General features: G+C 41.7%; 1 protein-coding gene across 1 annotated transcript in view; it reads right to left on the minus strand.

Annotated features, from left to right (window-relative positions):
• Positions 1 to 5,626: 5,626 nt before the first annotated feature.
• Positions 5,627 to 24,194, minus strand: part of CDK17 (cyclin dependent kinase 17) — a 1,919,677-nt gene continuing 1,901,109 nt past the window's right edge. Inside the window, exons 17-18 of the mRNA XM_044087623.1 lie at positions 20,653 to 20,730; positions 5,627 to 7,016 (exon numbers count right to left, since the gene is read on the minus strand). Of these exons, the coding sequence (XP_043943558.1) occupies positions 6,979 to 7,016; positions 20,653 to 20,730 (116 nt within the window). The 3' untranslated portion in view covers positions 5,627 to 6,978. The remainder of the gene's footprint in view (positions 7,017 to 20,652; positions 20,731 to 24,194) is intronic.

The raw sequence follows: 24,194 nt of genomic DNA on the forward strand, positions 1-24,194 counted from the left end.
AATCCAACTTATAATGGGAAATAAAAGTGTGAGGAGTAGCCCAAGTAGCCGCTGCACAAATGGTGTCAATAGGCAGTCTGTCTTGGAAGGCTAGAGTAGTAGCCAAAGCTCTGGTGGAATGTGCTTTAGGCTTATTAGGCAGTTTTTGGTGTCTAATCTCATAAACAAGGGTAATCAGAGATGTTAGCCATCTGGATAAAGATACCTTAGAGACTGGAAGTCCCTTTCTGCTTTCCGCATAGGAGACAAACAGCTGATCAGATTTTCTGAATTGTTTCGTCCTGTCCAAGTAGTATCTTAATTGACGATGAACATCCAGACAGTGTAATTTTTGTTCAGACCTATTTGAATACTCCGGGAAAAAGACTGGGAGGTCAATGCACTGGTTTAGGTTTGATGTTGAAAACACCTTAGGCAAAAAGGACGGGTTAGTTCGTAAGGAAACTCTGTCCTTATGGAACACAAGGTAAGGAGAACGACAACTGAGTGCTTGAAGTTCTGAAATTCTTCTAGCTGATGTGATAGCCACCAGAAAGAGAGTTTTCCAAGATAATAACTTTAAGGAACATGAAGCTGCAGGTTCGAAAGGGGAAAGAATCAAAGAAGCAAGAACTAAATTTAGGTCCCAATGAGAAGGAGGATTTCTTACAGGAGGTCTGAGAAGAAAAACTCCTTTCAAAAAGGCTTTGCAGAGTTTGTGGGACATTAGGGCGGATTCAGAAATACCCACATGGAAATTAGAAATAGCTGCCAATTGAACCTTAAGAGTAGATGGAGATGAACCTGCATGGAAGAGTTCAGCAAGAAAATCAAGGACTAGTTGGATGGAAGCGGTGAAAGGATCTATGTCCTTTCCTTGTGCCCAATATGAAAAGCGTTTCCACTTACTCAAATAAATCTTTCGAGTGGAAGATTTATGGGAAGCTATCAAAATATCTCTAACAGAGTGAGATAATTGAGGAAGCCTGGCTACGGTTGGAAGTGGAGGAACCAAGCAGTGAGGTTCAGAGAGGGGAGGGAGCGATGAAACTGACCCGACTGATGGATCAAAAGATCTGGAACTAGGTCCAGATTCCACGGTCGCTCCAAAAGAAATCGATGCAGAAAGGGGAACCACACTTGTCGAGGCCAGTAAGGAGCAATGAGGATTAATGAGGCCTTCTGAGCGATAGCTTTCTGTATTACTTGAGAGATCAGTGGGAAAGGAGGAAATGCATACAGAAGTCCCCCGGGCCAAACTTGGACTAGCGCGTCCCTGCTGGGTTGGCCTGGTAAAGGGAATAGAGTGAAGTATTCTCTGCACTTGCTGTTTTGGGGAGTAGCAAAAAGATCGCAGCAAGGCTGACCCCACTTGAGAAAAATCTCTCTCACTACAGAGTCTTTCAGAGACCACTCGTGAGGCATGAGAATAGCTCTGCTCAACTTGTCCGCAATGTGATTGGACTTCCCGGGGATGTGCGTTGCTATCAGAAAACGCTGAGAAGAAATCGCCCACTGCCACAGTCTGAGTGCTTCTCGACACAGGGGGTATGATCTGGTTCCGCCTTGTTTGTTGATGTACCACACTACAGACATATTGTCTGTCTGGATTGCAATCGTTCCCAAGGGAAGAGAGTGTTGAAGGGCTTGCAACGCTAAAAGCACCGCTCTCATCTCCAGAACATTTATGTGTAAGTGGCATTCGTTTGGTTGCCATGTGCCCTGGACTGTCCTGCCCTGATAATGCCCCCCCCACCCGATCAGGGAGGCATCCGTTGTCAGAGTAGCAACCGGAGGAGGTGGAACAAATGGTCTCCCCAACAGGAGCTGGGGGGAAGACATCCACCACATGAGATGCTTTTTGCACGCTTGCGTGATCATAATGGTGTGAGACATTGGAAGTTCCTGGTATGACCATTGAGAAAAGAGCATCCACTGAAGGATCCGCATGTGGTATCTGGCCAATGGAAGGAGGGGTATGGCAGCTGCCATGATTCCCAACACCTTTAGAACTAACTTGGCTTTGGCTCTGTTGTTGTTGAGAAGTAGTGATACCAATTTTTGAATGTCTGATATCCTTTGGTTCGTTAGTGTTGCAGACATGTTTACAGTATCTAAATTTGCGCCTATGTAGGTAATAGTACGACAAGGCGACAAAACAGACTTTTCGCAATTTATTGAGATACCCAGTTTTTGACAGACGCGAAAAGTGTAATCTCTGGCCATCAGAAGGAGATGCTTGGTGGGAGCTGTGAGGAGCCAGTCGTCCAAATATGGAAACACCTGGAATCCTTGTCGTCTCAGGTGAGAAGCTACCACTGCCATGCATTTGGTAAACACCCAGGGGGCAGTGGTGAGACCAAAGGGCAGGGCCCTGAATTGAAAATGACTGGTTCCTAGCCTGAAGCGGAGGAATCTTCTGGAGCGTCTGATCATTTTGATGTGATAGTACGCGTCCTGAAGGTCTATAGAGCAGATCCAGTTTCCTTTTCCCAATAGGGGAAGAATGGATTGCAGCGTGACCATCCGAAATCTTGTTTTCTTGACCGATCTGTTCAAGATACTGAGATCCAAAATTGGTCTCCAGTCCCCTGTTTTCTTTGGAACTAAAAAGAACCTTGAGTAGATTCCGGATCCTAGTTGGTCTGCTGGCACTGGCTGAATAGCTCTTTTTGCAAGCAGTTTTGAAATTTCCAAAGCTGCTATATCCCTTTGAGCGGGTGGAACATCTGGAAGGGATTTTTTTGACTGACTTGGAAACGAAGAAAGGGAATAGAATAACCTTCGGAAATGATGGACTGTACCCATTTGTCTTGTGTCAAGGATAGCCAGGCTTCTGGGTACAGTGACAATCTTCCCCGACTGCCTCGAAGATGGGCAGCCGGGCAACACCTCAGGGATGCTGAAAGAGCTTATCGGAGGACGTTTCTCGATTGCCCTGGTTCTGCGGACCCCTCTGCCTCTAGGGCGGCGTCTACCATTGTTGTTCCCCTCTGCCTCTGGCGGGAACCGACTCTGTGCGTCAGGCGAAGTCCCTTGAGATTGTTTACGGAACCACATCTTTCCCCTTCTGGCCTTTGGGGTAAGGCCTAGAAGGAGTGGAAAACGGACTCGGGCGGCAGAAAGGGTCTTGCCATCCGTCTCGCACCTAGTCAGGGTTTCTTTCACTTGTGGACCAAAAAGAGATGATCCATCAAAAGGGGAGTTCGTGAAAGACGCCTTGAAAGGTTCCGCAAAATTGCATAGCCGCATCCAGGCGTGCCTACGTAAGGCTACCCCTGTTCCTGCGGCTCTGCTCGCTCCATCGGCCGCATAAGAGAGGAGGCGCATGGAGGAGTTGGAAATAGAATTAAGGATAGCCAGCTGCGTGTTCATTTTCTCTTGGAAACCCGCGGCTGTAGGGTCCTTCAGCATTTCACTCGCTTCTTTGATCAAGTCCCTTTGAAGACGAGTGAAATGGCACAGGTAATTCAGCGAACGCATAGTAAATGTCGCTGAGGAGAACATCCGCTTCCGTACCTATCCATGGACCTAGATTCCTTGTTAGGTGGATGGACAGGCACTGAAGGATCAGCCAGTTCCTTCTTTGTGGCGGCAGCTACCACCATAGCATCCACAGAGACTCCTTTTGATAAAAATTCCTTGTCTGATGGAGCTGTGATGAATTTGGAGGGTCTCCTGGGAGTGGGGTCCACTGAATCAGGAGCCGTCCATGCCTTTTAGCAACCACCTGCATGAGGGGGTCAAGGGGGACACCCAGCAGGTTGAAGGACGATACCCAAACGCCTCAAGATACACAGATTCGTCCTCCGAAGGGTTGAGGGCTGGCCAATTTCCCTCTGTTTAAGGATCTCCAGAATGTCTGCAAATGAGACATCTTCAGAAGGGGAACGGGGAACCCTCAGAATCATCCAGATCTGTGTCGGGCGTGATAGACTCAGGTGAGTCAATGTGCTTCCTCTTGCACTTCCTCTTCCGAGGGGTTCTTCTGCCAAATCAGGAGAGGCCTCGGAAGAGGATGAAATCCCAAAGGGAGCTCCTGAGGAGTTGGCTCTCTGCGGTCCGGGATGAGGGAGTGAGTCGACTTACCCTGAGGCAGCATAGAGGGAGGGGCTGACGGAGCCGACTGTGGAGTAGAGCCAGGCTCTAACACACTCCGCATGACCTCGAAAGCACCCCTGTCAGGCAGAGCCAGAGGTCCCCGCTCCGAGGAGCTAAGGACCCCCCTCGGCACCGACAGTGATGGCTCCGAGGCCGATGTCGGAGCCGAACTCACCAGCGCCGAAGCACCGAGAGGGAGAGGGGGGTCGGACAAGGGTCCGATGCCACTCACCCCCTCGGAGCCGACGAGGGAAGTCCGGCGCCGAGATTCCTCCATGGAAGAAAACGGAGCTGACGACGGAGCCGAAGACAATTGTCTCGGCTCCGAGGTGACCACAGTCTCGGTTCCGACACGACCCGGCTCCGAGCTCAAGAGAGTCGAAGGAGGAAGGAGTTGATGGACCGGGACAGGCACCGACTGATGAGTCGGGCTCTGAAGCATCTGGGCTAGTGCCTCAGACTTGAGTAGTCGACTCACCACCCTCTGAAGGTCATGATCGGACAACCTCGATGACCTAGAGGAATGAGACCTTTGGCTCCGTTCAGACAGCAGGGGAGATCCTGGAGCCGAATGAACGGAGCCAAGAGAAGGTGACCTAGACCTCTTTCTGGTTGTCGGCTCCGAAGATCTTGTCGGAGCCGACACGGGTACCTCGATAACCTCGGCTCCGGCCGGAGCCGAGGAAGCCACAGAAACTGTGGACTGAGTCTTATCGGCTCCAGCCGGAGCCGATAAAGGCAAAGGTTGAACAACCTGAGGTCTCGGCTCAGAAGCCGGAGCCGAAGACCTCGATGCCTTGGAGGGCTTCCCTGTTGAGACAGACAGGGAATCCTCAGGCTTCAACAAGCCTCTCAATATGAGCTTGTTTTTTCTTTCCTGCAGGACCCTGGGGCTGAAGCCATGGCAGACAGCACAGGAGTCCTGCAGGTGCAAAGGCCCCAGACAATAGACACAAGAAGTGTGAGCGTCTGTCAGAGACATTTTCTGACAGCACGCATCACACTTCTTGAACTGAGACCTTTGCTTCTTTAGACATAGCCTAACTGGTGAACACAAACACACACTCAAACACACCAGTTATACCCTGTCAGAATAACAAACTTTAGTAAAAAAATACTAAAAAATAAAGTACAATAAACAGTAGTACACTACACAAACACTCCCTAGGGAAGGGAAGGCCTAAGGCCCAAGGGAAGAACTAAAAGTTCTTTTAACAAGAAACGGGAAAAAATTAGGTTCGGGGATAAAGTTCAAAGAACTACACTAATTTAAGAATAATAAACTAAAAAAGGGGTAAAAAGAGTAACTTTTTATAGAAAAAGCTAAAACTTACCAGGAACCGGTAGAATAACCAACCTCGAAGCTGTAGCGGCAAACGAGATCTGAGGTAACTCTCGCCTAGCATTGTGGGATATAAGGGGAGCCTCGAGCCGGTGGAACCAACTCTCGAGCTTTAGAGTGGCCGAGTCGGAGCCGAGGTCGGCTCCGAACCCATCCAGCAAGAATGAAGGCGAGATAGACAACTTAACATCAATCATTTCAACATGCTTTTCATAAATTTAGTTTTCAAGGATAAATTGTGTTTAATTGCCATGTCCACACATAACAATCAGGCCAAGTCACTGGTATTTCAGGATATACCAACATGTAAATTCATTAAGAATATGACCTGATGGGTTCCCAACTACTGGTGGAAAAAACAAATGGCAGAATTACTGGCAGAAGTCACATTTGGCTGAAACACAATTAGCAAATGTTGGTACAGTTACACAGTGTTCTGTAACAGGTAAAAATGAGTAGTAACAGAAAACAACACTTGGGTGATTTGAACATAGTGACTGGCATTATCTAAAGATGGTCATTGCTGATATGGCTTCCATTTCTGCATTAGAACTGATTGTGTATAGTTCTGTCTCTTGTCTCCATGGCTGTGTGACCATGAAGTACACATATTTAAGTAAAGGAGAGGAATGCAAGGGCAGTGACCAGCTACAAAAAGACTGTAAGGTAATTTAAACTTCAACTGCACGTTTTCCAATAACTACGATTCAGCTATGAGCTTTCAATCACATGCATTTTATACCAGTTAGTGTAAGTCATCTATGATTCTGCCAAATGTTGTTCTACAACCCACAGGTAAATTCAACCTGATAAATGTTCTGATATTCAGCTCTACAAAACATAATGGTTGATCAAAAATGTGACATCTACACCACTTCCTTGGAAAAAAGTAATATTTATGTTTTAGTTTAAATTAAACATTAAAAGATGAGTTTTTCAAAATAATTTACTTTTTCTCACTATATATATATATATAAGTGTAACCATTTTCAAACACCAAAGCTGTTATGCATTTTAAATTCAGTGTGTTAAAATGGTCCAGCTGTTTAAATTCAGCAAGGCTGAACTTACATTCCCAAAACATCGCCAGCAGAGTACAAAATAACCATACAAAATACAGCATTATAACAGTTACTGTACAAGGAGAAACAGATGAATTCACATATTACAAAGCCACTCTCTCTTCAGTCACTTCACTGTTGTGTTACATATCGACAGTAGTCATTTAGCAGCAGTGATTCCTCAATAAATAATGCACTGTGTTAGTTCATTCTGCAAATAAAAATGCAGCTATGTCAGCAGCTGTGACTGACTTGGCTCTAACAGCAAAAGAGAACCTTATAACCATCTGTACAAAATATTGTCACATTGTGACAGTTAAATATAAAACATCATTGACATGTCTGCAATAAAATGACTTCATTGGAAAGCGGACCATATGGAAAGCAACTGAATTCCAGTCCTCCTAAGATAAAAAAATACAGCTGCCTTTTAGTTCACTCCATAGGTTATTTTATAGAGAACCACGTCTGAACAGGGCCTGATACTAGACTGAATTAAAACAGCATGCTTTGTCTTCGGTTCTTCCCATGTCCTAGAAAAAGTAAGATAAATATCAGTAACGTTCTGTTGTTAAATAAGTTGCAGTATAATGCAAACATTTCACCTGTTAGTCTACAAAGCTATAAAGAAAAAAAAAACAATTTACAATCTGTACCAGTATCAGTGGCTATTTTCTGAGGGGATCATAGGTTCATAGGTTAGTACTAAGCTAACTGCCCTTGCGAGCCATTTTAAGCCTAGCCAGTTATCCCTTGTGAGACTCAAACCCTGCACCTTGTGCTTGTAAGGCAAACACCTTAACCATTAGGCCACCCTCCCAACTCATGAGAGAAAAAGCTCTCTCTCAGGACATGAAGAACAAACACACAATAAAAAGGAAGAGAGCTCCAAACAATGCAACAGCAAATATATGGAACACTAATCATAAATACAAGCGTCTCAGTAAGAGACGGGAATATGTTATCAGACTACATGAACCTGAAATATGCCAAGGAGTGGACAGAAATAAATGGCACAGATATTTTTACATAATGATATATACACACACACACACATATATATATATATATATATATATATATATATACACACAGACAGTTACTTTAACAAAAAAAAAAGTCACATTTTTTTTGGATAGAGCTGTATAACACTTCCCCACTGTTGGTGGGACACCAGAGACTGGAAGTGATTATGTTTAGGTAAGGTGGTTATGAAAGCAGTGGTGAAGCCCCCTCCCCCTGCATGAGAGCTTTGAATGTGTACCCCCTTTCAAATCTAAGTTTCTCAGGGTAATTCAAACACTATATACACTACTTTGGGAAACAGTATTAGAACAAGACAAAATTAAGCACAAATGCAGAATATGACAGCACAGAAACATTCTGTCAAGCCAGCTGTCTTTTGCTCTTACTCGCATAACTACTCCAGGAATTTGCAGAAAGGCCTTTTTGCTTCCAAGTCACAGACACTTGGCAACAACAAACAGGAAAAGTATCTCAAATCTGAACATTCAGTCAAAAGAAATGAGTCACTATGAAAATAAGTGTCAGTAATATAAGACTTACACTCCCTCTCAGGGTGGGTGTGTTGGGGGGGGGGGGGGTGAAACACCATAAAATAAAGCAAATCAGTCTTACATTTTCCTTCATGAGCACCTGGCTGAATTTTTATCTACTATGTCTGATGGGAAAGCTGTGTTTGACCAAATGAAGTACATTCGACAAGCAGAGCAGAAAGGAATTTGAAGAAAAAAGAAGTTATGAACTCACCAACATTCCAGTTGTGATGTCCATTTTCATTCTTCCTCAATTCTTGGGTTTGAATGGGATCCTGGGATCCTTGGCCTCTTCTGCTAGCTTGTGACTCACTGAAATCTCTCGAGCTCCTCCCTTTCCCATAATGCCTTAGTCCCTAATATACTTCAGATCTTGTTTGCTGCCCATTACATCTGTAGAGCATTGAAAAAGGAATAAAATAACTTAACTAGCAAAATCTGCAAATGAAATAAAGCAACAGGGCACCTTTGGTATCTTCGATTCTTGCAAAAGACAACAAGGGGGTGAGTGGTGGGAGGGTAGTTGAGAAAGAATGAAAATGGACAACACCGATGGAATGTTATGGTGAGTACACAACTTCTTTATCTGATGATGCCAATTTTCATTCATTCCTCAACTCTTGGGACAGAGTCCCCAGCTATCGAAATACCAGGAGGACTCTAAGGAAGGATATTCCTGAGTACGACTGAGCAAAATGCTGTTCTGCCCCTAGAGACCAGATCCAATTTGTAATGAGCAATAAATGCATGAGGACTGTCCCAAGTTGCAGTTGCACAGATATCATCTAGAGAAGCTCTAGACAAAAAAGCTGAAGTAGTAGCCATGAATCTTGTGGAATGTGCTCTTGGTGGTTTGGGTAAGGACATGCCCAGTTTATTATAAAAAAGATAATACAATTAGTCAACCATTTAGTAAAAGTTACTTTAGAGACTGGGTTGTCCAATTTTGAATCTGAAAAGGATACAAACAGTTGATCCAGTTTTCTAAAAGTTTTTGTTCTACGTATGTAAAAAATGTAATTGTCTGTGAACATCCAAAGACTGAGTTTGATATAAAATTTTGACTCTGCCTTAGGAAGAAAGGAAGGATGAGTTCTCAAGGATATGCCTTTATAAAAAAATCACATAAGGGGGTGAAGGAAGACAATGGTAACAGCTACTAAAAAGGCAGTTTCCAGGTTAGAAATCTTAGTTCCGTTTTAGCTGAAGGTTCAAACAGAGACTGGGTTGGAGCTTGCAAGACTACATTTAAATCCCAAGGGGGAGTAGGACCTTTAACTGGAGAGCTAAGGGGAAAGGTTCATCTTATAAAAGCTCTGCACAGTTTGGAGGATGCTACAGATGAATTATCTATTCCTATATGAAAGCTGGAGATAGCAGCTAATTGTACGCTAACAGTAGAAGAGCTAGCTTCTTCATTGAAAACTGAGGCTAAACATCCTAGAACTTTAGATATAGGAGCAGAAAAGGGATCTAATTGTTTTTGTTGAGCCCAGATTATAAATCTTTTCCATTTGCTCTTGTACAGTTTCTTAGTGGAAGCTTTGTGGGATGATAAAAGAATGTGATGGACAGGGGAGGAGAGCCTGGGCTGTCTACAAATCAACAAAACTGGAGAAACCATGTCGTCAACTTTAGGCCTGGAATGTCTAGGTGAATCAAGTCTCTGGATATGGATGCAGAGACCATGGAGGACAAGTTAGATGAGGCCAAAGGAAGGGAAACCAAATTTGTCAAGGCCGATAGGGAGCAAGGAGAATTACTCTGCTCCTCAATCGAGATGTTTTCTGAAGAAATTTGGGGATTAGGGGTAATGGGAGGGTAGGCATAAAGGAGACCAATAGCCCACTCATGAAGTACAGCATCTCTCGGTGGCTACCCCCAGTTGGAGGATGAGGGCAAAAAACCTGCTGAACCTGTTGCTGAGGGGGGATGCGAAAAGGTGGCATGACTGACCCCATTAAAAGAATATTTTCTCTGCCAGCTTCATGTTGAGAGACCACTTGTGAGGCAACTATTTCACTAAAATCTCCAAGGACTTGAACAGCTGCACTAAACTGTCCTTAATTCTCATCAGTGACTACATTTTCGAAGCTGCCATGGGTCAGTAAACCAGGAAAGGGAAAATTATTTGAAGGCTCTTATAGTTTCATAGTATAGTACTAGGCTATCTGCCCTGGGGCATATTGTAAGCCTAGCCATAGTGATGTGGCTTTTGCCACCCCATGAAATGGTACAAAAATGTACAGAATAAATCTAGAATACTGTGCCTCTGTCTAGTAGTGACACAGTGAAGGTCCCCTTATATAATAGAATTATAGTTTACTGTGCCCCTGTCTAGCAGTGACACAGATGTGACCCCTGGGGTAAACCTACGATCTCCCATCCACTCATCAAGATTTCTTTTGAAGAGAGTCTGTGAGGGGCTCTGCCTAATACGAACTGGGATCCTGTTCCAAAGCATGGGAAGCCTCTGGGTTATGAATCTATCCCTACAGCATGTCCTATTCATACTTGTGCCGAGGTTTAAGTCTTTAGCTCTCGTGGTCCTGATGGATTTGGATTTTTTGAGGTGGAGCATGTCCATCAGATCCTGACTGGATATGGCCTTATACGTCAGGCAGAGATCACCTCTGAGCAGGCGGTATGCTACTAAATAGAGCTGAAGTTTCTTTAGTCTGGCAGAATAAGACATATGTTGGAGACCCTTGATCCTTTTGGTGAGGTACTTTTGTGGTCTCTCCAACTGTTGCAAGTGCCGGGTGAGGTACATACCAAATGGGGCATTGTACTCGATCATGGGTCTGATGAGGGAGGAATATAGGGGTACAATGACATCCTTGGATCTGGATGTGAAACCCTTCATGATGAGGTGTGCAAGGTAGAATGTTTTTCTAACCACTTTGGCAACGTGGGTGTCAAATGAGAGGTCGCTGTCTACTTGGGTCCCTAGGTCTCTGATTACTTTTTCCGTACTCAGTGGGTTGCTGTCTATGTGATAATTTGTGGGTACTTTGTTTTTTGCCAAAAGGGAAAGCTGGTATGGCAGCCTGCATTGGGTTAATACACCACAGGCTACAGTGTGACCACATCTGAGGGTTCTGAATGATAACTGGACCTGACAATGATGTGCAGAAATCTTCTGGACTCCCTGACTATCCTGATGTGCTAAAAGACATCCTGGAAATCTACAGAGCACATCCTGCCTCCCTCCTGCAAGCACTTGAGACAACAACACTATGATTATTCAGCATTTTGCTTTCTTCATATAATATATATATAAATACAATATAATATGGCTACATGTCCTTCATTGTCTTGAGGGAAACAAAATTAATTTTTTGGTCCTACAAGGCTCTGCTCAGTGGTTCCACTTCTGTCAAACAACAGGCCCATTAGTCCATAGGTACCAAAGCTAGGCATTTCAGGACTACGAAAGAGCCCTAGATCCCATTCATTTTCACTCAGGAACCCTCATTAGCTCTCTTGGCCAAAGATGGATGGTAGGGAGAAGTCCAGCTTGCTGGTACTGGGGATGGGTCTACCCTCTCTCCCTGGAAGCACCCCTACACCCTAGGCAGCTCCTCTGAGGTCTGCTTCTGCTATCTTCTGAGGAGAAGCATGCCTCCACCTTATAGGATTCCCCTGGCTGTCAGTTCAAGATGAACAGTGAGAGATCAGGTTCAAACTCCACCAGGTAACACGTAATGTTCCCACTTGAAGTGAGACACAGCCTCCTCCCTTCCCCTAGATACACAAGATGGCAACAGCTGCTTTAATCCCATTCTCCTTGGCCCACTCCTACAGGTGCCAGTTCTGTTATATGAACTTTGGACATCTGTGGCATAGTCAAGGCTTTATACTTCTACACCAAAGAACTGGCTTCAGAAACAAAAAGAATCATGAATACAGATCTTCAGTATCTGGTAGGTCCTCTCTGAAGTCATTTTTTCAAAAGAAGTTTGCTACCTCTGTACTGGCTGTTTTACTTTGATGGGGGTGGAATATCTGAAAATAAGGATGCTGGCACTGAACGGGTTATGAAGGGAATGTTGAAGTCTCTGTATACTATCTCCCCAATTTACTTGTCTTAAGTGATGGCTTGCCATGGGGGAAGGTGCAGGAAGATTCAACCCCCTGAATGTCTCCTGGCAAACACTCATGGATTCCTTGGTTCCCCCCTTAAAGAGGACTGCAGAATCCTTGAATTTTAAGATCTCCTCTGCCTCTAGCTTACTGTTTGTTACGGAAACCTCTGGAAAAATGTTGGTTTATGTTAGAATGCAGCTGCAAGGAGAGTTGTTCACTCTTCTTAAACAATAATTCCAATGCATTCCTTTGGGTTAACTGAAAATATTCTTAGAGAAGAGTAGAGAACTTTACTCAACAGCTGTCAGCATCTTCCCTTCTTGCTTGTTTATATGGAAAAGAGGGATAAGACATGATGAGGGCCATGTATAACTTATCAGTACCCATCTTTATAGTTTATCTCCTTTTTCATGGAGCAACAGGCCAGCCATAACAGGGGTGTAGTATTTGTGGATACCCATCCAGTTGTCTAAGTCTTTTTTGAAGGAAGAAATTGTGTTGCAGTGCTCAATTTGAAGTGGAAGTTTGTTTCAGAGAAGAGGTACACGTCTGACAGATCTCTGCACCATGTTATGGCTTATTTGCTGAAGCAAGTTTAAACCCCTGGTTCTAGTGTTAATGGGTCTGTTTGATTAGTGGATATATATATATATATATATATATATATATATATATATATATACACACACATACACACATATAGGTTTACTATCACATGCCCGAGTGTAAATTAGTCGGAAGATGATATGGCCGACGCGTGTGTACGGAACACAGATGACCGAACAATAAAATTCTCAAATGGTGTTTTTTGTGGAGATCGAATCGACATTTTCAAACAGCCATAGTCAAAACAGGAAAGACTGGTTAGTATGTCTTCAAATCTGCTCAACATTCTGCAACAGTTTTTGCAGGGGGGCAAGCCCCCCTGCACCCCCCACACCCCCCTACTTATATATACAAAATCCAAGATCGCACTACACTGAGGAAAGGGTACATTTCCCGATCCCCACTATAGTGGGATCTGCACTACACTGTCGAACCTTGCTATAGCGAATGTTCGCTATTGTAAGGTTCGACAATGCAGTAATCGCAATTCCGGTTCTGCTACCTGAGTTTTGCACACTGGTTGATCGCACATAGTGCGATCGACAATGTGATAGTATACTATATATATATATATTTATATGGATCCATATCAGATCCACGACAGAACACTTACCCAACAACCAAATTAACGAGACCACATTGCCGACAAAATATCACTGACAAAGGTAAGTATAACTACTGCGGAACGGAATTTATTCCAGTTTCCGCAATAAAATAATAAAAAAAAAGAAACATGTATACAGCAGGGGGGCAAGCCCCCCTTCGCCCCCCACACTCCCCTACTTAAATATACCAACTCTGAGATCGCACCACATTGCGGAAACGAGAATACATCCTGTTCCATTGTTGGATATCTGCTGTCAGCGATGTGGTCTCAGTGATCAGGTCTTCTTCAGGTAAGTGTTCTTTCGTGGAACTGATAGGTTCCCATATATATATATATATATATATATATATATATATATATATATATATAAATATATATATATATATATGATCTTTTCAGTTAGAAACCTCTAGGGTCTTTCCAGTTGCTTGATATGCCTAGTAAGATGCATTTCAAGAGAGACACTGCTTTCAATAATAGGTCTGAACAATGTGGAATAAATAGGGGTAAGGATGTCTTTACATCTATGCATTTCCCCGTGGAACCAAAAGATGCTCTACCCCTGGAGGTTAAATCCAATTTGTAATGAGTAATAAATGTGTGAGGGGTAGCCCAAGTTGCTGCTGCACAGATATTATCAAGGGGGACCCTGGCTTGAAAGGCTGCAGACGTAGACTGAGATCTCATAGAATGAGCCTTAATTTTGAAAGGTAAAGGCTTACAATCAGAAGCATAAATGTCAGCTATACAGCTAGAGAGATTCAATTTGAGAGGGTCACTTTGGAAACTGGTAGACCTGATCTGGATTCGGAGAAGGAAATAATTTATCTGACTTCCTGAATTCCTTAGTCCGGTGCAAATAAAAACGTAATTGTCTATGAATATCCAACTGATGAAACCTGTATTCTGCTGTGTTGGAATGATTTGGAAAGAAAATTGGAACTATGGATTGGTTCAAAGTGCTATGGGAACAGACCTTGGGGACAAAAGATGGATTAGTAAGAAGAGATACTCTGTTGTTGTGAAATATCAGATAAGGGGGGTTTACAGACCATGCTTGCAACTCTGACACCATCTAGCAGATGCGATTGCCACCAGAGACAAGGTTTTCCAAGACAGAAATTTCAAAGATGATGAATGAGAAGGCTCAAAGGGCAGAGACGTTAATTTGGACAGCACAAAATTCAAGTCCCATGAAGCAACCGGTTCCTGAAGTGGGGGTCTTAACAAAGTGGCACCTTTGAGGAAGGTTTTGCACAGCCTATGTGACATCAGATTAGAATCTTGTATGCCTAGATGAAAATTAGAAATCGCTGCCAATTGAACCCTGACTGTGGCAGCCGCAGATCCCTGGTGGAAAAGTTCAGACAGGAATTCCAAAACCACTGGAATGGAAGTGTTATAAGGGTTAACATTATTTTTCTCAGCTCAGATAGAGAATCTCCTCCATTTACTGGAATATAATTTCTTAGTGGAGGGTTTATGAGATGACATTAGGATACGAGTCATGGAGGGTGACAAGTCGTGAAGCCTGAAAATGGAAGGCACAGAGTGTCGGACCAGAACTTGGCTCTGAAACAACCTCGGGGGGAGCTGGAACCGAGGGTTCCACCAACGGTACCAAATACTCTGGCTCCGCAAGACCAGCACGGCTTGGAGGAGGAATCACCAAAGGCGTAATGGACTCAAGTGGCCCCGGGACCGACTGGGTCAGAGCCAACAACAATTTAGGTAAGGCAGATGACTTCAGAAGTCTCAGCACTACTCTCTCCACATCTTCTTCCGATAAACTACTGGAAGACAGTGTGGGAGAACGGGATCTCTGCAATATGGGTGACCTTAATGTAGGGGAGACCGGTAAAGGATCCGTAGACCGGCTCCAATGAATACTCTCAGTGGTCAGCTCTGAACTACTTGGTGCCGACCCTGTAGCCACAGTAGTAGAACCATCGATCGGCTCCGAACTCAGTGGAGCCGAGGAGGCAGTAGTTTTGTCAGATTTGGCAATTTTAAGAGGCGGCTCCGAAGCACCAGTCGGCACCAGGGAGGGCCTCTTAGAGGATTTGGGTTTCTCCTTTTTAGATCCCTGAAATCTAGCAGAGGAGGAAGAGATAGCCAGATCTTCCTCAAAAGAAGGCTTTAGGAGTTCTTTTAATATGAGCTTATTTTTCCTCTCTTGCAACACCCTGGCACTAAAAGAGTGACAAAATAAACATGTTTCCTGTAAGTGGATGGCCCCAAGACAGTATACGCAGTTACTGTGGCCATCCGGTATAGACATCTTCTGTGAGCATTTCACACACTTTTTAAAGCCAGACGGCTTATGATCCTTAACCTCCTTAGACATCCCCCAGAAGACTGCAATCAGACACACAGAGAAAAAGGGAAAGTGGGAGGACTAGGTCCTCTAGCTTAAACGGGCCTAGCCCTAAAAGTACCAACACAGACATACCACAAGGACTAGGTCCTCTAACTTAAACGGGTATAGCCCTAAAAGTACCAACACAGACATACCACAAGGACTAGGTCCACTATCTTAAACGGGCCTAGCCCTAAAAGTACCAACACAGACATACCACAAGGACTAGGTCCTCTAACTTAAATGGGCCTAGCCACCCTGGTAGAGAAGAAAGGAGGAAAACTAGGTCCTCTAACTAAAATGGACCTAGAGGGAGGTATAGAAGACAAGTCAAGAGTCTCGCACACACACTAGAGAAGGAATACAAAGTCTAATTATTGAAATAATGAGAGCAAAGGTCAAAGAGAACCCCGTTCTGTATGCAAACACCAATAACTGCAAGTATCAACAAGCAGAAAGCTCCACAAGTAAAGCTATTCATTACAATATATATGAAAAGTCTAAACTAAGTGCAAAAGGTGTCTACAACTACTAATATCAACAGTATGAGGACTAGGAATGAATATATATATATATATATATAAATATACAAAACAATCCAGTGAAGAAACAACTGGCCCACAGGATACCATAGAGAACGCTAAGGCCAACGGCAAACTGTTCTCAGAGAAACTGCACACAAGAAGCACTCTAGTAAACGCTATCTAACTACAAACACGACATGAACTATAGCTATATAAGGCTATCAAAATATGAAAATAGCAGAAATATCCAAAAATTAGAACAAAATGTGTTAGACTTACCCAAGGCCAAGAAGAAGCACATTCAAACCCGCTGACGCGGCAAATGAGATCTGGGGATTGTACTGGTGCAGCATGGGATACCTATCTAGCTATGATCCAACTAGAAGACTTCAAGCTTGTAAATAGGCCAAGTTGGAGCAGAGGATCGGCTCCGAACCCATGAGTAAGAATGACGGCGAGATAGGACTACAGAACATCATTCATTTCTATTCAGTTAAGTGAATCTTCCTTAGACAAAGAAAAACATTAAAACATACATGACCTACTGCTGATGAAACTATGTATTTACAAATTTGAGAGGTTTTATCAGCTTACTAATTTGCCTCTTTCTATGCAGAAGTCTATGAGATGTGTATGCTACTTTTGAATCCAGTACCATGCTCTGCATCATTATCTGAAACATTGGCATCATATTTGCTATTTTAACACTGACCTCCCCCTTACAAATCTGCCAAAAGTTTTAGAATACAGACATATTCAGGAAAATATTTGTGGTCCTTTGCTGCCATTAAAGGCTTTGGCTGCAACCTTGAAGGATGACACTACGTGCGGATGGGAATAGTAGCGAGCTCTACATGCAGTACCCACAAAGTAAGAAGAAAGAGCCATTGAAATACCAATAACAAGTTGAAACATTTATTATATACCCCACATTCAGTTGATCATTTGGATAATCTTCTCCAACTCCCAGATAACATTTCTTTTCTGGATCGTAGCTGTAAGGAAACTCTTGCTTTTTTTAGGGAAGATGAACATTTTTCTTAGCGGCTAAGCTTAGAAAGCATTCTGTTATGACAGTCTTCCACACTGGAGACTTACTTTTTTAATTCAAAATATATTTTTTTCCACATTTTGTAATGAGCTCTTTATATCTGCAATGCCTGTCTGCAGGTTACAAACAGAAGTACATAATGGCACATACTCGTTTTTTTAACCCCCCCCCCCTCCATTCCCACATCCAGTGGGAACCTGTCTGATGACTTCATTATCTGTACTTTATCAGCCTATTCATTCCATGGTGAAATCTGGGTGTGGCAAGATGCCCAAGGCCCATTTGTTCTAGCCCTGGAAGCCCTTTTAGCTCCATCGCTTCCCCAGCAGTTACAGTTGAATGGTAAGAAATGGGCAAGCATGTAAGCCCTGTGAAGTAGACTACTCCTGGAACTGGTTCCCCCCTGTAGCTCCTTTGACTGCACAATGCTGCCCTCACCTCCAAAAGCCACACACACGTGCACACATACTCACACATTACTCTTTTTCCTGTTTAATGTACTGCACTGTTGGCAGCATGTGTTCAGCAAGCTGGTGTACCACACAGGTGCTACTTCTAGTCATGCATGGTAATGAGGGAGTCCCCTGCATTAATGACAGCAGTGTGAGGTGTGTCACAGCTCTGGAGTACTAAGTTGTGAAAACTTTCATCGTTTACTAACATGTTCATTTCCCCTTCTACATCCACACTTATCTGACAGCACTCATGCAGATAATTTGTTGAGATTTTCTTTTTGCCATTTACTTACTATTAATAAGTACAGAAGGTGTGAAGTGTGGATATCATAGCTGCTTGTTTTTCCAAACCTCTGTAATTGTGCTAGTTCTCTCATTCTTTTTTTTTTAAACACACCTTTATTGAATTATCACTGGTGACATAGACAATTTTACATTTATACAAAAGTAATCAAACTGTATTAGCAAATTAATGTTAATAAACATTATACTTCACATATATTAGCACTTCCGCGGTGGTGCAGCGGTAGCGTTGTTACCTCACAGCAAGAGGTTCTCCCGTTCGATTCTCGGCTTGGGTTGGGAGTGCCTTCTGTGTGGAGTCTGCATGTCCTCCCCGCGGTCGAATGGGCGTTCGAAAGACATGCGTTGAATGGGCGTTGGGCTGGCAAGTTGACACCATAAAAACCAGCTGCCAATCATTAGCGATCTGGAGTTCCGCTGTGGCGACCCCTATCCGGGAAAAGCCGAAAGACTAATAACAACATACTTCACATATATTGCTATACATCACATAACCTAAGCAACATTACATAAATTATTCAAATCCTGCCCCCCCTTTTTTTTAAACAAGAAACATCTTTAGTAAACTGTCACTTACGGCATAAGCAATCATACATTTATATAAATGAAAACAAACCACACCAAAACAATCCTAGTTGCAAGAATTTTACATCACAAATCATACTGACACACTCCCAGTTGCAAACATTATATACATCGCTTATAATCTACTTAATCATTTTCAGTCAAGCATTATATTGCTCATTTAAGTCTTGCCTTCTTTTAAACCTCATTCCTTCCCTGTATGTATTGTTCCCACAATTCCCATTTTTTCTTTGTAGCTTAGCTCCTACCATTTCTAAAGAATTCAATTCCAGTTGTTTTACCTCTGTTACTATATTCATTACTTCTAATACAGTTGGTTTAGATTTTGATTTTGATTTTGATTTTCTAGTAATTGCTTTTTTGGCAGCCACCATAATTAGACACAGCAAGACCTTATCTGGCCTAGGCAATTCAGATTCTGTATCATAGCTCAGAAAAATCATCTCCCGCATTACACCAATCCACCCACCCAGCATCTCTGACAGTGCAACCTTGCAAGGAATACTTAGTTCGCCAACCCACCGCACTCCCAGAAAACATGTTCCCAAGTACCTCTCTCCTCCCTGTCACACCTCCATTTGCTGTCTACCTGAGGAAAAATTCTCTGGAGTCTACTTGTGGTATAAAAATATATATGTAAACATTTCCAAGCAAAAATTCTAAATCTTCTAGACTTTGTAGTATATTTAGGAGACATACATATATCCCTCCCATTGTTTGTGAATTGTTTATCCAATCTCTCTTACCAATCCTTTCTAACTTCCTCTGATTGATTCTTATAGTTAACATGCAGTATTTTATATGCTTTGCTAATTATTCCTTTTTTAATGGCAGTTTCTGTTATAGATTCTATTAAAAACTCTACCAGTGTTCATCTTACATTTAGGATCCCCTATTTTTTTCTCTTTGCCTATATTCTGACAGCAATCCTTGATAGGGAAGGTAATCTCTAACCTGCAGTCCAAATAAATTCTTGGCCTCTTCCCATTCTATTACCTTTCCCTCTCTAGTTATTTGCTCCCAATACCTTGGTTCTTTTGCCAGTTTTCTAGCTCTCTCATTCCTGACCATTATCCATACATACTCTGAGAATGTTGTCACAACTAAATATCACTATATCAAAGTTACGCCTCTACAGCAACATGATCCACTCCCCCCACACCAAAAAAAATAATAATTTAGTTCCAGTTAAGCAGAAAATTATGTAACTTTGTTGCCTGATTACTGGCCAAGTTCTCAGCTTTGTGCAGTTACTGAATTTTTAACAAATAATCCCATTCAACATGCCAAAATACAGTTTGTTCCTCTTTTCTCTGATATTTTTTGATGGCAAACATCAGGTTTAAAAGTTAAATCTAGGGAATGATTAGAACAAGCATAGTGCAGTAACACACATCCAAGATAATTCACACTGACATCATCTTCTACATCAACAACTTAACACAGGCATTTCCATCAGAAATAAGACTAGTATGGTGTTTTACTTTCTTGTGAACACTGGCATCTGCAAGAAACTTTATGGCTTTTCATTATGCATTTTTGATACCTGCCCATGTCACCATTCCTGTACTTCTTCACTTCTTTCACTACTGTGCATGTGTGTGTATGCAGTCTCAGTAACCAGAGGAGAGACAGGTTACATTCTTAGGTACAGCCGCTGTTAGCTCACATTGTGCGGCATTATTCTACTAAGACAACATTTTCAGTACAAAATACAATTTACTGACATTATTTCAGTTACAGCTCCCACATAACTCAAAGTTACACAAGTGGCATTTTATTTTTTCTGCTTTGACATGTTTCAGGTTCAGTAAAAACAAAAACTGTGATATTTTTAATAACCCTTCCACAAATTTCATAATTCTCTATGGTATTACCCTACCATGGAATGGTATGCATTAAAAAACAAAATATTGAGCAATTACATTTTGTTAATGTTTTAATACCTTGCAAAATGTGATGTTTCCTAAAAGAAATCTTAATGTTCGACAGAAAAGCCCAGTCTACTTGTCCTGATAGCTGAGCTTGACTTACCTTGTTCTGGGTAAGATGTATTTCTAAAACCAGGATCCTTCTGTAACTGTATTTCTTTCAAGCTGAATACTGATACATCTAAAGGTAAGGAGTGAAAACAGAATCAAACTTAAAGACTGAAAAATCATAACCTTAAAGTCTGTACTAAATTAATAATGAAAGCTACATGCATATACATAATAAAGGAAAGGAAAGTAAAGTTAAACTTCTAAAGTTAATGAATACATTTGCTGTTTTCAGAAAGAATACCATATGAATTAACAAAACTGTATTTTCTTTACAAGAAATGTTAAAAATGTGCTAGTGAATCGTGGTCTAACACCAAAACCATAATAAAGAAACCTGCATCTAAAACAGCAAAAGTATTATGCATGTGTCTGTTTACTTCACACTGCAAAACAGGATACATTCCTTCCCACATCCTTATTCTGGATGACATATGCAGTTAAGCTTCCTTCCAAGTAAAATGTGTTTTATTTAAAAAATAAAATAAAATGTACATGTTGCATGTTATGTTAAGTGTACAGCAGTCCCTTGTGATATAAATAAGAGGATCTCTGCATCTCTTACTCAAATGCTCAGACTGAAACATTACCTGAAACAGCAACTGAGGGAGGAAGAGGAGTACTTCCTGCAACTTCCTGACAGTGTCAGCCTGCTCAAAAACTACAAAGAGCAAAGTAGGTTCTCCAAATGTTTTAAGGATAAACCCACTAGGAATGGACCTCCGGTTATTGTAGGTTGCTGGCAGTGGGGTAGAAAGAAGAGCTACTCGCTTCCAGTGGCCTGTTAGAAAATGAACAATATTTTAGCAGTCAAAACAACCCTGTCAGGTTACTGTTATAAGAAGTGCAACTGAGGAGGCATGGAAGGTTAATGAAGAAGGCAAGAGTGATCAGAAAAAAAAATGCCTTGCTCCCTGCCGCCAACCTTGAATACTGGTCCATTGCAGAAAATGGCAACTTCCCTGGAAACAAAAGAACTGTTTGATACAGAATAGAGTGCTGCAGCAGTTTGCAATGACCCAGGTTTTAGAAAAAATCTGCATTAGCCAGTAAAACAGACATTTAAATCATGGCAACAGAGAAGCAACAGAAATTAGAGAGGCACTGACCATTTAATCAGTCTCCAAACTGCAAAGTGAGAGAAGGAAAAGACAAACATACATCGTACAAAATCAGGTCAAACTGGAAACTTTGGAATCCCAGGCAGCAGAGGAAAGATAGAACTCAGAAAAATTTGAGGATAGTCAGAGTTCAGAAACAAGCAGAGCCTAGAGATTCTGTAGGTTTCCACAAGAAGTTGCTGGCTACCTCAAGAGCACATGGGAAGATGAGCTAACAGTGCACTGGAACTTTGTATTAGGACCATAATCAGGGCTAAAAGAACCTGAAGAAAATGAGATTTGCTAACTATATGCAAAAGGAAAAAAAGTAATTTCACTTCTCTGGCCATCTGAGAAGAAATTATACCACAAAGAAATGCACATCTGCTGTGAGCAAGGCTACAATGTGGAGTCTAGGGGACAAAGAGGTAGATATCCATCATGCTGTAGCCGCAGGCCACAAACTGTGGTTTAAACTAGTCTATCCAGTCTTAAAATAATATTCGCTTCAGGAAACAGTTTTGGAACCATAAGACACAGAGCAGGCAATAACGGACTTGGAATTACTGGCCACTGGCGGGTTTAACACCAATAAAGAATTACTTTTTTTGAGAAGTATAAGGTCACAGACCTTTTTTCCATTATCTGTAAGAAGTTAATAAAAAAGGGAGAAAGGATTAGTTGAAGGGTTACTACTAGAAATGTGGTCTTGGAGAAAATCATGAGTGTGAAAAAGGGAACAGTTCAGAGGTGTGAAAAATGTTTCCGCTATCATAAAAGAACTGGTTCAGTTTTAAGTAAAACTAGCTTAGTGGGTGGTGCATGGGACTGCTTATGATATTGTTTATATAAAAGAATGGGAGACTGTATTTATACTGACATGTACAAGGGCAGTTAAAATGAAGAGAAGACATTTTCATAAATATGGGGACTTATAACAATGCCTACCAAACGCAGCTAATTGAATGGTCAATGAAGCACTTACTGAATTTTAGAGACTTGATGACTGGTAAAGAAGTTCATTGAGGAGGGGGGTTACCTGACTAATACTATTGTTTTCATAGTATTTTACAGACAATCACACTGAGTCATTGCCACCAGTAGCCACAGCTACAGTACGTCTAAAAGCAGCTTCCAAACCCTGGAAGATGGACATTCAGGGATATTTATTCAATTTGGTATGAGGACGAAGTTTCTTTTTAATATTTTACTGTTTATATGTGTTCAAATATATATATATATATACACACACACACACACACACACACACACACACACACACACACACAAAGATAGACATAGGTGTGTGTATGTATGTGTGTGTGTGTATATATATATATATATATATATATATATATATATATATATATATATATATATATATATATATATATAAGCACACACAAACACACACACACACACCCACACACACACACACATACACACAAATAGATATATAGAAATATATAGATACAGATATATATATATATATATATATATATATATATGTATATATATAGCTCTTGCAAAAATAAATGCTGGAAGGGAGTACAACACTGGAAGACAACTGATTTTTTTTTTTTTTTTTGTGAATAATGAACATCCATATTATGCTCTTTGCTTTAATGGAAAGATAAGCAAATTTAAGTAATGTGGCAAAATAACTGCATATTCTCTTCTCATTGCAAGAAGGGGCTATATGAGTAAGTAAGAAGATTGCTGCTGTTCTAAATACTGGATATATACACTCCACATTCTGGTCAATTTGAAATGGGCTGTGCAAACTGGTATAAACAGCGAAGCCAAAAGATCTGGCAAAATTATTTGAAATGTTGGAGTAATTTGGCCAAACTTCAGGTTATAAACTAAATATTATGATAACACAGAGCCCTAACTTTGAATATTGCTCTATCTGAGACAGTATAAAGCTCAATACCATTTCTTATAGGATTTTGAATGGTAGAAGTACAGGAATTCAGTTAGCTCCACTATACAGTTAATGCTTATGAAGAGACCTTGGCTCTGAGTCAAACAACATTTCAGAAATGACAACTGCTGCAGTTAGATTTTGCTCATTTAATTACTACTGTGCATATAATGGTATTACTCCAAGTGCTGCATATATTCCAAGCCCTGTCTTGGGGGCAAGATTTTTTATTGTGGACAAACAGAACAGCAGCTAGGTTTATATGGAAAGGTGGTGGACCCAGGGTTGCTTTGGACAACTTGATGCTACCAAGGGAATGAGGAGGACTGGGGATACCAGACTTTGAAACATACTGGAGGGATATCCAGTTGAAAGTTTTCTGCCTCTGGAATGCCAGAAGTGACAGACTCCCCTGGATGAAAATTTTGGAACAACAGTGTAAAACACTGAATTGATTCATGCAGGGATTTGGATACTCTCACAGAATGACATCATGATGAAGGATAAGTG

This window comes from Protopterus annectens, chromosome 11.part0 (assembly GCF_019279795.1).
Source record: "Protopterus annectens isolate FY-2018-M chromosome 11.part0, PAN1.0, whole genome shotgun sequence".
Lineage (NCBI taxonomy): Eukaryota > Metazoa > Chordata > Ceratodontiformes > Protopteridae > Protopterus > Protopterus annectens.